This window comes from Opisthocomus hoazin, chromosome 4 (genome assembly GCF_030867145.1).
Source record: "Opisthocomus hoazin isolate bOpiHoa1 chromosome 4, bOpiHoa1.hap1, whole genome shotgun sequence".
In the NCBI taxonomy this organism is placed as follows: domain Eukaryota; kingdom Metazoa; phylum Chordata; class Aves; order Opisthocomiformes; family Opisthocomidae; genus Opisthocomus; species Opisthocomus hoazin.
This window is the reverse complement of record NC_134417.1, coordinates 16836439-16849724: the sequence shown is the minus strand read 5'-3', so window position 1 is coordinate 16849724 and position 13286 is coordinate 16836439. Positions and strand designations below refer to the sequence as shown.

At 46.7% G+C, this 13286-nt stretch overlaps 1 protein-coding gene across 7 annotated transcripts in view; it reads left to right on the top strand.

Moving 5' to 3' along the window:
- The window catches only part of LPP (LIM domain containing preferred translocation partner in lipoma), a 355991-nt gene that overhangs the window by 209833 nt on the left and 132872 nt on the right, over positions 1 to 13286 (top strand). For all 7 annotated transcript variants that reach the window (XM_075418090.1, XM_075418094.1, XM_075418093.1 and 4 more), the window contains one exon: positions 10782 to 11456. In XM_075418090.1, coding sequence (XP_075274205.1) covers positions 10782 to 11456 — 675 coding nt within the window. The remainder of the gene's footprint in view (positions 1 to 10781; positions 11457 to 13286) is intronic.

Genomic DNA, 13286 nt, shown 5'->3' with positions numbered 1-13286 from the left:
TAGCACGCTTGTTTTTAATTCCTAAAGGCAAAAGCCTTTGTGGATGGGTGCACCGGTCAGGGTGCGCAGCTGGCCTGCGAGCTGCACCGGTCCATGCTGCTGCCCTTCGGTGCCAAGCTGGGCACTCGGAGGTGCTGAGGCTTGGTCCAGTGCAGGCTGTATTTTGCCTGGGTTATAAATTTCATTTGCTTTCGTTCGGGTGGCAGCAGTATGAATTGCCAAGATTTCCTTACCTGTTGAGTTTTAAGCAAAGGTAGATGATTATTACCTGGAGAAGGTTAGATCCATGGGATTCATTACAGTTTGCATAGAAACCTCTGCTGTGTTCCTAGTGGGGAGAAGAACCCTCCAAATTCGGAGGCAGCAGTAAGCCAAATCCTGCTCTGCAACAGCCAGCGTATTTGGAGTAGAACTGTTGGAGTCAACAGTCATGCTCAAGCTGGCACCAGTGTCCCTGAGATCAGAATCTGGCTTGATACAAGGCATTTTTAAAAAAGTGTAACGCAGGCAACAAGAGGTGTTGAAGAATATTCTGTTTCTCGGCTGTGACTGTGATAACCTTAACCCAATCGGCAGCCATGGAGCAAATGTCTTGGGATGTCATCTGGGTCTAAGAACAGTGTAAGCGAGGGAAATTATAAATCAGAACTTAATTGGGCTCATTAGGTCGTTGTTGATGAAATTTAGCAACCTTTTTTGTTTTCCTAAAACCGCTGAGCTGAGAGGAGTGTGGCATAGGAGAAGGCCTGGTGTTGAACTAGTGTGTGGGACTAAGTTGCATCAAAAGAAGTTGACGTTTTTGGACTAAGTATGTAACCTATTCAGCACTACCAGTTGCTAAAAATACAGCTCCTGCATTCTGGTTAAGAATGAAGAGAAGATTTTTTTTTTTTTTTTATGCTTTTTTTCTATTAGAACTTACAATGGCTATTTGTGGTTTTGTTTCCTCAAGGCATATTTAGGAAAACTGGATTAATTTATAATGCTGTTTGCAGCAGAACCAAGCCTGATGAGGCAATGGATTTGACATTGCTTTACACAGGCTTTTTAGCGTGATACCGTTATGATTCTAAATTTTTATCAGTGTGTCTTTTGAGTAAACACTCTATTAGCCATACATTTAATGTAATTATATGTTCTCTATGAAGAGAGGAAAATAGTGAGGAAACAGTTATTATTCTGAGTTAATACCTTATTTTAAAAATACTCTAACTTTCGGTATTGTTTTATACTGGAGTTGTTCTGTGGTACAGATGGCATTTTTTCTTGTGCTATAAATTAATGCTCTCTCTTTCACTTTTCTGACTTGTTACAGTACTGCCCTGGTGTTTTGACTAGGCATGTTACAGTGGGTAAATTCTATGTATCATAGTGTATGTATTTATATACCTATAGAACAATTTAAAAGACCACAGCAGATGAAAGAAAACCTTTCCAATCAGATAGATTTCTCAACGTTGTACTTGGAGTCTGCGATATTGTGGAAAGACTAAGGTATTTCGGGCAGTGGTGATAACCTAGGCAGATGGATAAATGAGGGAACGTTCCACTCCACTTCCCAGAAGGAGCTGTCTGGGAAAACAGTTAAATTTGACCTGTTGTTGGATCTCGTCAGCCTTTTGGAAAGGTGTACATTGGACCTAATAGGAAAATAACCTTTCTGTCACATCTGCCTGTCTTTTATGGAGTTTTTTGGTTGAGCTGTTATTTTTCTGATGAGGCTGTATAGTTTTTGTCTGCTGCTAACCACTCAAGTTACTAACTTGAATCGTTTTGTAGCCCACTAAAAATATTGGCGGATGACGGTGGGTTCTGGACCTCAAGTGAGCCGTAAGAAAGCAGATGTTGTATGAACACGGAATTGTTTGCTGATGCTTCTGCTCTTCTGTGCTACTATTCGCACAGCCTTTAAAACGTGAGGAAAAGAAGAATGAAAACACATGGTTTTCAGAGGAAATAGAGACAATACTAACATTTGAAAATGTTTATGCCCTCTGGTAGGATAATTTTTAAAATCTGGTTTAGTAGAGTTTTGGAATTTGAAAAGATAAATAGGTTATAAATGCAAGCAATGCAGCAAATAAATGGAATCGTAAACAAATAACAAGTAACACAAAGTAAACCGAGTAGTGCCTGAGTGCATATGTATTTCATATTATTTTATGTGTGCATATGCACACTCTTTTAATGTTCTCTAGAATTAATAAAGGAACCAAGCTTGCATACTCTATAAACACTCTAAAACTCCTTTGCAATTTAGTAGGAAATGAGAAGCTTTTATAGAGTTTTTGGGCTGCTCTTTAAATCAGTTGTTCAACATGCAATAGGAAATGATAACTTTTCCATAGAAGTTGTAGGAGACTTCTCCAGCAGACTTCATGAATATGTGTGTTTCGTCCTGTCACTCACAGGTGCACATCCCTTCTCCTCACACACGCATCTTCCATTGTACCTTTCAGATCCGTTTTTTATAATCATGATTCACATCTGTGGATAGCAGCATAATCTGTATAACCCTCCAACCTGCCCGTATTTATGGTGCACAAGAGCTTCTTTTCCATTACAAATAGCAAGTTATAAAAGGAAGAAAAAAACGTTTTTAAGTCTGTGGATGTTGTAATTACGATACTTTAAGCTTCACTAGCTTAGTAATAGCAAAAGTCATAAAAATACTTTGCTTACCCAAAGTTCTTATTTATAGGGGGGTGGGGGCTTCCCCATTGACAGGCAGGGCAACATTTTGTCTGAATTAAGAAGGAGACTTGTTCAGCCTATGAGAAGGGCCCAGTTTGCTGAACGGAAATGCTTTGGACATTCCTGCGTTGCTAAGGCTTAGAGAAGGTGCTCTATTGGGAGCTCAGTTTCACTGCTCCATGCACATAGTGACTTGTCTTCACATGGTGCTGCTCTACCCTTTTTGTGGTCTTCTGTTCTGGGATTGTATTCAGTACTTCTGCATTTTGATGTAACCAAAGAGCTGTGGTGCACAGCTCCTTATGTAATTTACTGCTGAGTTGATGTGCCACCGATTCAGCCAGCGCAGGGGGCTGCCATTGCATGTTCCTGAGGTCCAGACTGGCATAAATTTGTCATTTTAGTGAGGAGAGTGGGAAATTACAGAAATATCCCAAGACTAATTCAGAAAACATTTAACTTCTCATGACTGGCATCTTCTCTAGCTTCTTGACAAAGATATTTCTTGTGCTGATATCCGATGTTCGTGTAGATGAAGTTGCTACTGCGTTTGAACTGGTCAAGTGGAATTGCTTAAATAGGAGAGGTTTAATCATAACTAGCCCTTTCAATGAATTGAGCTAAAATTATAGCCCTTGACTGTCCACCAGAACTAGAAGTATTTAGGTCAATTGTTTGCATGTATTTAAAACTGGTCTCTCACATAGTCCTCATAAATACCAGATGATCACTCATCTGAAAGGGAAAAACAAAAAAAGCTCATAGTAGTCATCGTAGAGATAGTAATGGGGTAAACAAATAAAAAGTAAATATGAAACTGAGAAGGAAAAGCGAAATTCTTCCCTGGCATAACACTGCTGTGTTTTGGAGACCAAACTTTTCAGATGTGTTCAAGCTCTTTGGAATTAATGGGGTATTGGAAAGTGGAAACCCAGATTGCCTAAAACACTGGACACCAGTACTGAAAGCTGAACCAAGGTGTGTGTCTGTAACTGCACAAGTCGCTTGTGAAAGGCTGTTTTCCATGATAACATATTGGAGGTCAACTTTTTATCACCTTTTCTTTTGTGCATGCTCTTCTCCCTGGTGTTTCAAGCTGGGCCGTCACAAGGAGTACGAAAGAGATTGCAAACAGAAATGTTAACAACTATGTTGACTCCTTTTCCACCCACAGTAGCAGCTGAAAAACAGATCAAAGCTCAGAAGCAGTGTGTTCTTGTAACACGTTATGGCATCTGCAAAGTATTCTCTTCTTTTGAGAACCAGAGATGAACACTTTATTAGATTTCTCCTCTTCTTCTTTTGGTATAATGCCTAGGAGCAATCCTTTCAAATACCTTGATAGCTTCTGGTGATCAAGCCAACAAGCTGAATTCCCCTATAAGCACATCTGGGAAGTATGAGTGTGGCTGCTGATCCATGCGCAGCCCATGCCTCCGTGACACTCACTTGTCAGCTGTAAACTAGAAATGAGAGAATGATGAAACTGTAAAGAAAATCTCCATCCAATTATAAACATGCTTTGGCTGAGGGTTTTAAGGTTTTGGAACAGACTTCAAAATTTTGGACCGGATTCTAAGGGCATTTTGACACCTAAAGAGCTCAGTGTTAGCAACTGAGCTGTGTGCACCACATAGCAGCAGTGCAGAGGGGACTGAGGTGTCCTCAGAGTGCTCAGGCTACTGTCTGGACATTGTAAAAGAAGGCCAGAAAATCCTGTATATTGAAAATACATCAGGTATGCTGAATGGTGGCAGTGCATCTGCCCAGGATCTCTGGACATTCAGCAACCCAGCTGGAGCTCTACCAGGACTCCAGGCATCTGCAAATCCCAAATCAAAGGCCAAAGATTTCTCTTTTTCACTCAGATGTTATTTCAGACAGAAGAGGAGGATGTATGTGTTCAGGGGAACATACATTACCACTAGTAAGGCAGCTTGTTCAAATACAGAATTTGAAGTCGGCAGGGGTTAGATGTGTTTGCACATCAGGAAACCCTGCAAAATGCCTGTTCGCATTTCCAGGTATCTAAAGGCCCAGGTTTCAAAGCAGAGTATTTGATTTTTCTCTGGGGTTATCCTTCCCAAATTAAGGGGGAGCTGGGGTCTGCTGCCTCAGGCGGGAGGGAGGCTCAGCCCAGCCACTGCTCCTGGCAAGGCAGCCGCTCCAGTTCCAGCGGGAGCCACTCTTCAGCATGGAGGGGGAAAGGAGCTGGGAAAGGGTGGCCTGCTCATGTCACCCCCCTGCATATGCTGGAAATGCCTTTGCAGCCCAGCCTCTCGGTCTTGTGTTGGCTGCGCAGCGTGGCAGGGTCCTGGCTGATCGTCTGAGCAGCTGCACTCAGAGATCCCCTCGGTGCACAGCACTGGCTCAGCTTGAGTGGCAGCGCGCTTAGTGCGGGGAAGAAGTATCTGTGCTTCTTACGGCCACGTTGAAATTACCTGCTTATTGTGGAACTTCTCTTCATTAACTTGTGCTGTCTAAATATTCAGTGACTTGTCTTGGCTGTTTTTATGCTGCTTTTACAGTCAGTGAAGTAGGTTCCCCCACTGGATGATTCATCTGCCCTCTTTTAGTATTCAATATCAGAACGGGATAAATGACCCCGTGGAGATGCATTTCACAGAGGGAGCTTTATGCACCTCCAGCTAGCCGAGGTAAATGCCAATCAGTGGCATCAGGAGAAGCCAAGTTAATTTTCCACCCTTTGCTGCCTTTCCCACCCAGGCCACTGCCACTGAGTGATACTTACAAGATTTCATATGGCCCATGCCTGAGCTGGCCCCATGTTTCTGTCCAGCTTGTGCCAGTGGACCATGAAGAAGCGTGGCTGAGTTAGGAAGAGGTGCTGCACCGGCAGCTTGAACTGGCAGCCCCTGGGGAACGCTGCATCCTGGGTTCAGCCTGCCGGTAGTTGCCAGGTTTCTGTCTTTCAAGGAGGAAGAGTTGTTTTATTCCTCTCCTAGAGTAAATAGTGCCTGAAATGCTCAAAGAAGGCAGCTAGAGCCGTGGTTTTCAACCTGTGCTCTGCAAACCCTGGGGGTCTGTGGATCACTCCTAAGGTAACAAAGAAGAACTCAGTGAAAGGTGACTTGAAAAGCCATGTTTATTGTCAGTAGATTAACTCTTCGTAAAGGAGCTTGTCTCTTCTGAAAAACATTTGGGGGCTGCCGAGCATAAAGGTTGAAAACCACTGAGCTGGAATAATGTATCTTTATATGTGATAATTTGACAGCTAAAGGGCTAAAGCTATTCAACTGTACCTTTATGAAAAATGCCTGGAAAATTGAATAGAATGTGATAAACTTTGTGTTGGCATTTTTGATCCAGTCTGTGAAACTGAATAACTGAAGGGATTCTATAGAAAATACTCTACAAATGCACAAAATAAAAGGAGGATGAAGTCCTTTTCATAATGGTTCCAGCTGATCATGTAGAATCATGCTCCTGCTGTAGACTGTAGTTATTCTGTACTCTTTTTAAGATTTAACCCTGACAAATTGTATGGAATTACAGGCTAATTTCTATAGAACAGGTTTCATCCCTAGTACCAATATGATGACTTTTTAGTTGTAGGTATACATTGAATTTAATTTAAGATCTATGTAAATAATTTCTACAGAAGGAAGAATCACACAGATACTCAACATTTTGGATTTCCCCACCAGGGTAGCTTTGAATCCAGATACCCAGCTTTGGCAGTCAGACCCCTACGACAGCACGGGTTTATCACAACAACCATAGAGTTCTCGTATGATGGTTGGTACGAGAAATTCCTGCAAATGTTTATAAACTTTCACTGCATTTAAGAAGACAAGGCAGGAGTTACCAAGCAAAATGATTGCCCTCATGGTTACACATGGTTACTTTTTTTAGGAGAAGTGTTCAGGGGTTTTTTTCCTCCCACATCGATTGAGTTTTACTTGATTTTTGTCAGTATTAGTTCACCTTTATTTGAACTACTAGTTAATTCATTTGTAGAAGAGGCAGTACATTTAGGTACTTCCATCTGTGTTTAAACAAGGCTCTTGTGCTTTCCCCATTAAAAAAAAAGAATTTGTATTATAATGCTTGTGGTAGATGAGGTTCTGAATTTAACTCCTTCCTACTCTAGTTTCTCTTAACAACTCTGCGTTATCAGCACCTGGGGTTTCTAGTTTACTCTCTCTTTGCAAATATGAATTTGCAAGAAGGGGTTGATGGTAAGTAGCGTGGTTCTAATTTGCACTTGCGAAGTGTGTCAGACAGTTTCATCTAGTGCATGGCGAGCAGAGGAAAGCCTGTCTTCCTCTGAAAACAGCCCTTAGAGGATGTCAGAGAGCGTGTTTGGCTGCGATAGTCACTTGCAGATGCAATATGGTTTTGAAAAGAGGTGTCTGGGAGCTGCTGGAGGAAGGGATGCCTGTACTATGAATCCACTCCTTGTCTTTGTCTGTCTCCTTTTTCTTTCTCCTGTTTGTACTTGTTTTCATGCTTCTGGGCTGACATGTTAATGTGCTTTTGGATGAGTCTCTTTCGTTGCACTGGTAGAAGTTCTGTGGGCTGATTTGGATGAAACATTTGCGACAGTCATCTCTTCTGCTAGGACTGTACCTAGGTAGTCCTTTCTGACTTTCTGCTCATTACTCCCTCTCCATATACCTGGCATCCTTATGGCCTCATCCATCCCTCCTATCCTCCTGGTGCCTTCCAGACATCTGTTGTAATCACTCTTCCCCATGGTATCTGAGTACCCTTTTCTCATCCTTCCGCACATGCCTGTCCTCGGAGCAGGAATCTTGTCCATAGTTCATGTGCGTTTATAAAGTCTTTTCTTAATCCATTAATAATCTAGAGGTTTAACCCTGGGGTGATACTTGAGTGGATGGCTAGACATACAGCAGGCTGAACTGAGGCCATCCTTCTCTCTCCCAAGCAAAAGGGCAGAGGATTTATGGTAATAACCTCACCTGTGCCCTTGCTCAGGAGCCACTTTGCATCCCTGTACATCATCAGCGCTCCGGTGGTGTAAAATTCCCTCTACCCTGTCCCCTTTCTCTACTACACCACGTTAAGAAGCCTTACACCCTCTTCCTCCCCCTGAAGCCCAGCTTTCATCATACACTTGCCCAGCACTCTCAGAGGAATTCAGAATGAGTCACGCAGGGAGCCTCTGGGGACTCCTACTGATGCAAACTTCCTCCTCCTCAAGGCAGCCTGTGGTTTGAATGCCACAATGCAGCCGGTACTTGTTAGCTTGAGCCTCTGCCGTGAAGTTGATGGCAAAGCTTCGTCTCTGGCCCGGGCACCCCCAGCTTAGCACCTTCCTCCCCTGGGCTCTGGTGCAGGGGGGGAGACATCCTCTTCGTAGTGTCAGACGTGGGAGCTGCCCGGAGCCTTTCAGAGTGCCAGTCAACAGGGAATGAGGGGTTTTTTGAAGGAAGGGGTTATTATTTGTTCTTAAGGTGTATTCCAGTACAGACAGGAGACTGGCATCAACACATTAAGTGAAGTGTTATGTGGATGTTTATAAGTAAGATTAAAGTCCCCCGGTTCCTGAGATGGAATAGGCTTCCATCGCAAGAGCTTTGCTAGTGGTCTGTCATCACCTGCTTCCAGCATCTGCATTCGGAAGTACAAGACGTGATGAACAGGGCTCATTTGTGTTGTTTTGGACATTCCCTCTCCCCCCAGTAGGCCATTGTCTTTAAAACATTATACTTTCTCCCTCTTCATGTGGGAAAAAATATATCCTTTTCTGGTGGTAATTACACAGTGTTGTGTTGTGGACCTTTCATCCCATTACAGTAAGTGGACAAACTACTGTCATTTACAAGAATGAAATAGGTGAGGAAATGGGAAAGTTTCTAGCACTCCCGTGCGTAAATGTCAAGCTGACATGGGAGAACAATTCCAACAGAAAGCAAACTTTCTTGCTAGCAGTGAGCACTGGTGCAGTTGTGCTCTGAAGCAGGGATGGAGGAATGCCTGCCCCTTCGTCAGGTGTTTCAGAAATAGAAGAATCAGGCAATATTAGTGGAGGGCTACAGATCCTTAACCCCTCTGCCCTTGCAGTTCAACTGAGACACGCTTCAGCTCTTCTTTGCTCTCAGTTTCAAAATCTCTTCAGTCTGTCTGTGTACTGCCTTGTCATGGATCTGTTGGCAAGGTCAGGGTTCGAATACATTGAGATGTTTGCTCTCTGGCAGAAATTTGCTGCCTTATTATTCCCCACCTCTGCATACACACCTTCTACATCTCTCAAAACAGATTGATGCTCTTGACTGTTTTTTTCTCATTTGTAGTGATTCCTCATGGGAAGTTTACTCTCATGAGACATTTGCCGTGAAGCTTTGATTACAGGAGTGAAGTCTTTACTAACGCATCATCAAAAATGTATTTGCACATCACCAGGGAAGAGCTACCAGTTTGGTAGTAGAGCTTCCTTCTTCCTTTGGTAGACTTGCTTGTGGGCTGTGTGGACTAGAATTTGAGCGGCTTGCCCTTATCTCCCCTTTCTTTGTATGTGGTGGTTGCCAGATGCTGGCAAGGGGTGGGTGGGGCAGTGTCTGCCGTTCTCCCACCTTCTGTGGAAGAGGGGTTCAGTTCCCTTGGAGGCCCACCAAAGCGGGCGGTGGCGGTCCCTCTCCAGCCGCGGGCCGGGGTTGGTTTGGCAGCAATTAGTTGCCGCCACCTGCTGACCAGGCAGAGCTGGTGCCCGGGATGGGCCCCACCGCTCCCCACCCAGTCCAGCAGTCCCAGTGAGGGGGTGATGGGGCAGGGAGTGGAGGCCAGGGTGCCTGCATAAAGCAGGAGCACCTGGGGACAAGTGCAAGGTTAGTCATTTAGGGAAGGGTGGCATGTGCCTTAGCGTGAACGCAGCCATCAGTGAGGGCTGAGCTGGTCTGGCTGTGGGCTGCTGTGAGCTTGGAGGTTATCAAGTGGATCCCGGGGGAGACCAAGTCTGGTGCGGGAAGTTTGGATGATGTATAGCTGCCGCGTTAAATGCCACAGCAAAGAAATACTGTCAGACTGCATGTCTGCCCTTTAATGCATCTCTGTAAAGAAAGGCATGAAATGCAGGTACTCTTTCAGAATAAAGGAAAATAGAGAGTGGCAAGAAATTTTGCCTGACCCTAAACTTCCAAAATTCAGGTTTGCTCTTCTTTTGATTTAGTGAAAAAATGGTGATCTTCAGTGTTCTTCAGAAACTATTTCACATTGTTAGCTCTTTAACAAGGATGTCCTTTCACACCGGTGTTTTTGGACATGGGATTTAAATAAGAGGTAAACCAGACAAACAAGTTCATTGGACAGAAGGATGTACGATGCCTACTAGGACAGTGTCACTCCACTAAATCTTCGTTTGGTGGCCAAATGGCATGAAGCGGCGGCACCTGCTGTGAACCTCTTCCCGGGCTGCCTGGGTGCTGCGATGCCTGGGGCACTGGTGCAGGGTTTCTTGGCTGCCATGGCGGGAGCTGACTTCTGCAGCTCTTAGGAATTCTGGCCCGCTTTCTGCCCTTTAACGACCTGTGTGTAACATTTGCCTTTGCTGGGGTCACTCCAGGCTTTCAACCAGCAGCGCTTAGGAGTGGAGCCAGGGGCTGCGACACCTCGATATTTTGCTTTGATCCAAGCTAATTCTTACGGTTTGGGAGCTGCTTTCAGGCCATCCCATTTTGGTGCCTCCATAGAGACTCTAATCTCATTTTCTCTCTTTTTCAAAACACTCTTATTTTCACAGGAATGCATAGGTCTTCCCCTAATTATTCTCCAGGGAATCTCCCTTTTTCTTGTGTTTATCACTTTTTAGTTTGTTTGTTTGTGTGGAGGTGGGGGAGAAAACTCCAATGAGAGATGAAATGCCGCACGCGGCGGTTCTGCTCGGCTAGAGTGGCACTGTCCCTGTTCTGTCGGAGCAGGGGAAGGTTGCTGTTACCATTTTATAACGTGTGGTCTCAGGTACATGCCTGCTTCCTAAGCAGTTTGAGTTGCTGCGCAGATGTTACTGTAAAACCCTGTTTCCACTTAACCCCTTGCTGCTTGGCCTGACGCCGGAGCGGCCGCTCCTGCTGATGCCGAGGCTCTCTCTCCTTGCTCTGCAGGGCCCTGGGACCTCGAGCAGCTCCGCTGCCACCACCCCGTCCGTGTCAACCCCAGTCACCGGCCACAAGCGGATGATCATCCCCAACCAGCCTCCCCTCACCGCCACCAAGAAGTCCACCTCCAAGGGCCCAGGGCAGCCGGCGCCCATCCCAGTGACTCCCGTTGGCACCCTGAAGCCGCAGCCGGTGCCGGCCTCATACGCCACGGCCTCCACGCCCAGCCGCCCGGCCTTCAACGTGCAAGTGCGGACGGCGCAGCCCAGCCCGCACTACCAGCCGCCCGGCCCGCAGCCCGCGCACTACGGCACCCCCGGGCCCGGCCAGCCCTACATGGCCCCGCCGGCCCGCCCGCCCGGCGCCCCGCACTACGGCCCCCCGCCGCCCCGCGGGCCCGACTACGGCTACGCCCCGCCGCCCGGCCGCCCTGCGGAGCCCGCCTACGGCTACGCCCCGCCGCAGGGCCGCTACCAGGACCCCTACTACGGCGGGTACGGGGGGAGGAATGGCGCCGAGGCGCCCTACATGCCGCAGAGCACCTGGAAGGCCGAGCCGGCATATCCTGCCGGTAACACCATGGGCCAGGCTCCTCCCGGGCTCTACCAGCCGCCCGGCACGAAGAAGACCTACATCACCGACCCGGTGCTGGCCCCACAGCCGCCTGCCATGCAGCAAAAGGTAGGAGATGCGGGTGCTCGCCGGCCTCCCCTGGGGAGCGGGGAGCCACATGGCCGAGTGTGCCCTGGGACCCTTCCTGAGCGGCGGTGTGGGAGGGTAAATGGCGCCTGTGGGGGCTCAGGGCACGTCTGCCTCCATACAGCTTCTTACAAGCTGGAAATCGAAGAGCTCTCATGTGGTTTGAAGGGAGACTTTTGTGGGGGCTTAGAAACACCATCGGCCCCAAAGGGCGAGACGGCCATGTGCAGAGGCGCGGTGTCACCCCGCGGGCGGGAGGGCGGTTTCGTCCCTTTGACACGCTGGCACCCGAGGAGCTCGCTGGTCGACCCTCCCTGCAGCATCGCTGCCCACGGGCCTGCCCTTCCGAGCCCTCCTAAGATCAAATGAGAGGTTGGGTGTGAGCTGCTGCTCCGTGTGCGGTGGGCACGTCTGGTTCATCGGATGGATCCTGCCTCTGCCCAGGCAGATGGGAGGTACGTGGGGGGCTGGTTTTGATTGTGTTTCAGAGCGATGACAGAGGTTGACCTCTGGCATGTCACTGTTCAAAAATCACCTATCGCTGAAACCACATGGAGATGAGTTCCCACAGAGCTCAGCTCTGATTTTCCTCTCGGGTGATGGTACAGCGGGTGGCCTCCATCCACTTGAACCAGTACCCAGACCTCATAAAGCGAAGCTGATTTGGAATACAAAGTTCAACCAGTCTGCCTGGTTTCTTTGCCCAAACTTTGGCCCTGACTGGCTTTTGTCACTTCTGCTGGTGGCCATCTCTAACATGGCTCTGGGGGGTGAACAGGAGCCTTAGCTTTGTGGGGTCCTTGTAGTGTATCACGGGCTTAGGCTCCACCAGAGGGTGAGGATGACCGAGCCCAGGCGGGGAGATGGTGACCCCATCGCTGCCCAGGCCCACCCTGGCTCGTCTCAGCCTGTCGCGGCCCTTCAGCTTGCGAGTGCTTACGGGGAAAAGGGAAAAGTCTTCTGACATGTAACAGAAAGTCTGTCCTTTTGGCGTTTCCTTCACTGGAAGCACACAGACTGTTTTCCCCGAATTCCAGATTTCCTGACAGTGGGAACTTTTGAAGTCAAAGGTGTTTCTCCAGGCCGTTTAGAGAGGGCAACGAATTACAAAAGTCCCTGAAATATTATCTAATAGCAGCTAAGAAACTCCTTTTTCTCTTTTCTTCCACTTCCTTACCAAGAAGCTCGGACTGGGGAGAGAAGCAATACCAGTACCGGCTCTGCAGGTACTTGGTATAGAGCTTAGATTGGAAAGTAGTGAAACACATAGAATTTGCACATAGCCTTAGCTGGTGTAGGTCGTTGTGGTTCCAGTGGAGTCACTGAGGAAATGCTGAGGCACAGCAGATCCATATTTAGTCTTTTATAGATACAAGTAAGCTTATATATATAAAAAATTTTAAAACTTCAGTCAGCATCTCTATGGAGACGCAAATCATCTCGAACCACAAACAGCACAAGCCTGTTAGTCTCATTTGCATTACAAAGCTGAAGGGACAATTTAATTTAGCTCAAGTTTGGGGTTTCATGTATGCATATATATATTTTTGTATATATATGTTTGTGTGTGCGTGCACGTGGCATTTGCAAATTCACGTGCAGAAATACTTCATATGTATCTCTCTAAAAATAATTTCAGTTCTTCTGCAAAACAGAGTATTATCTGCTCCCTGATAAATCCTCCCAAACTGTCATTCCCTTCCAGCCTGCTAAATATCTGCATTATTATCTACCTCACTTTTGAACTTACAGCTCTTCTCTAACATATTGGTGGCAGACTCTGCTTGATGGCTGCTTTGCTACATACGTAGT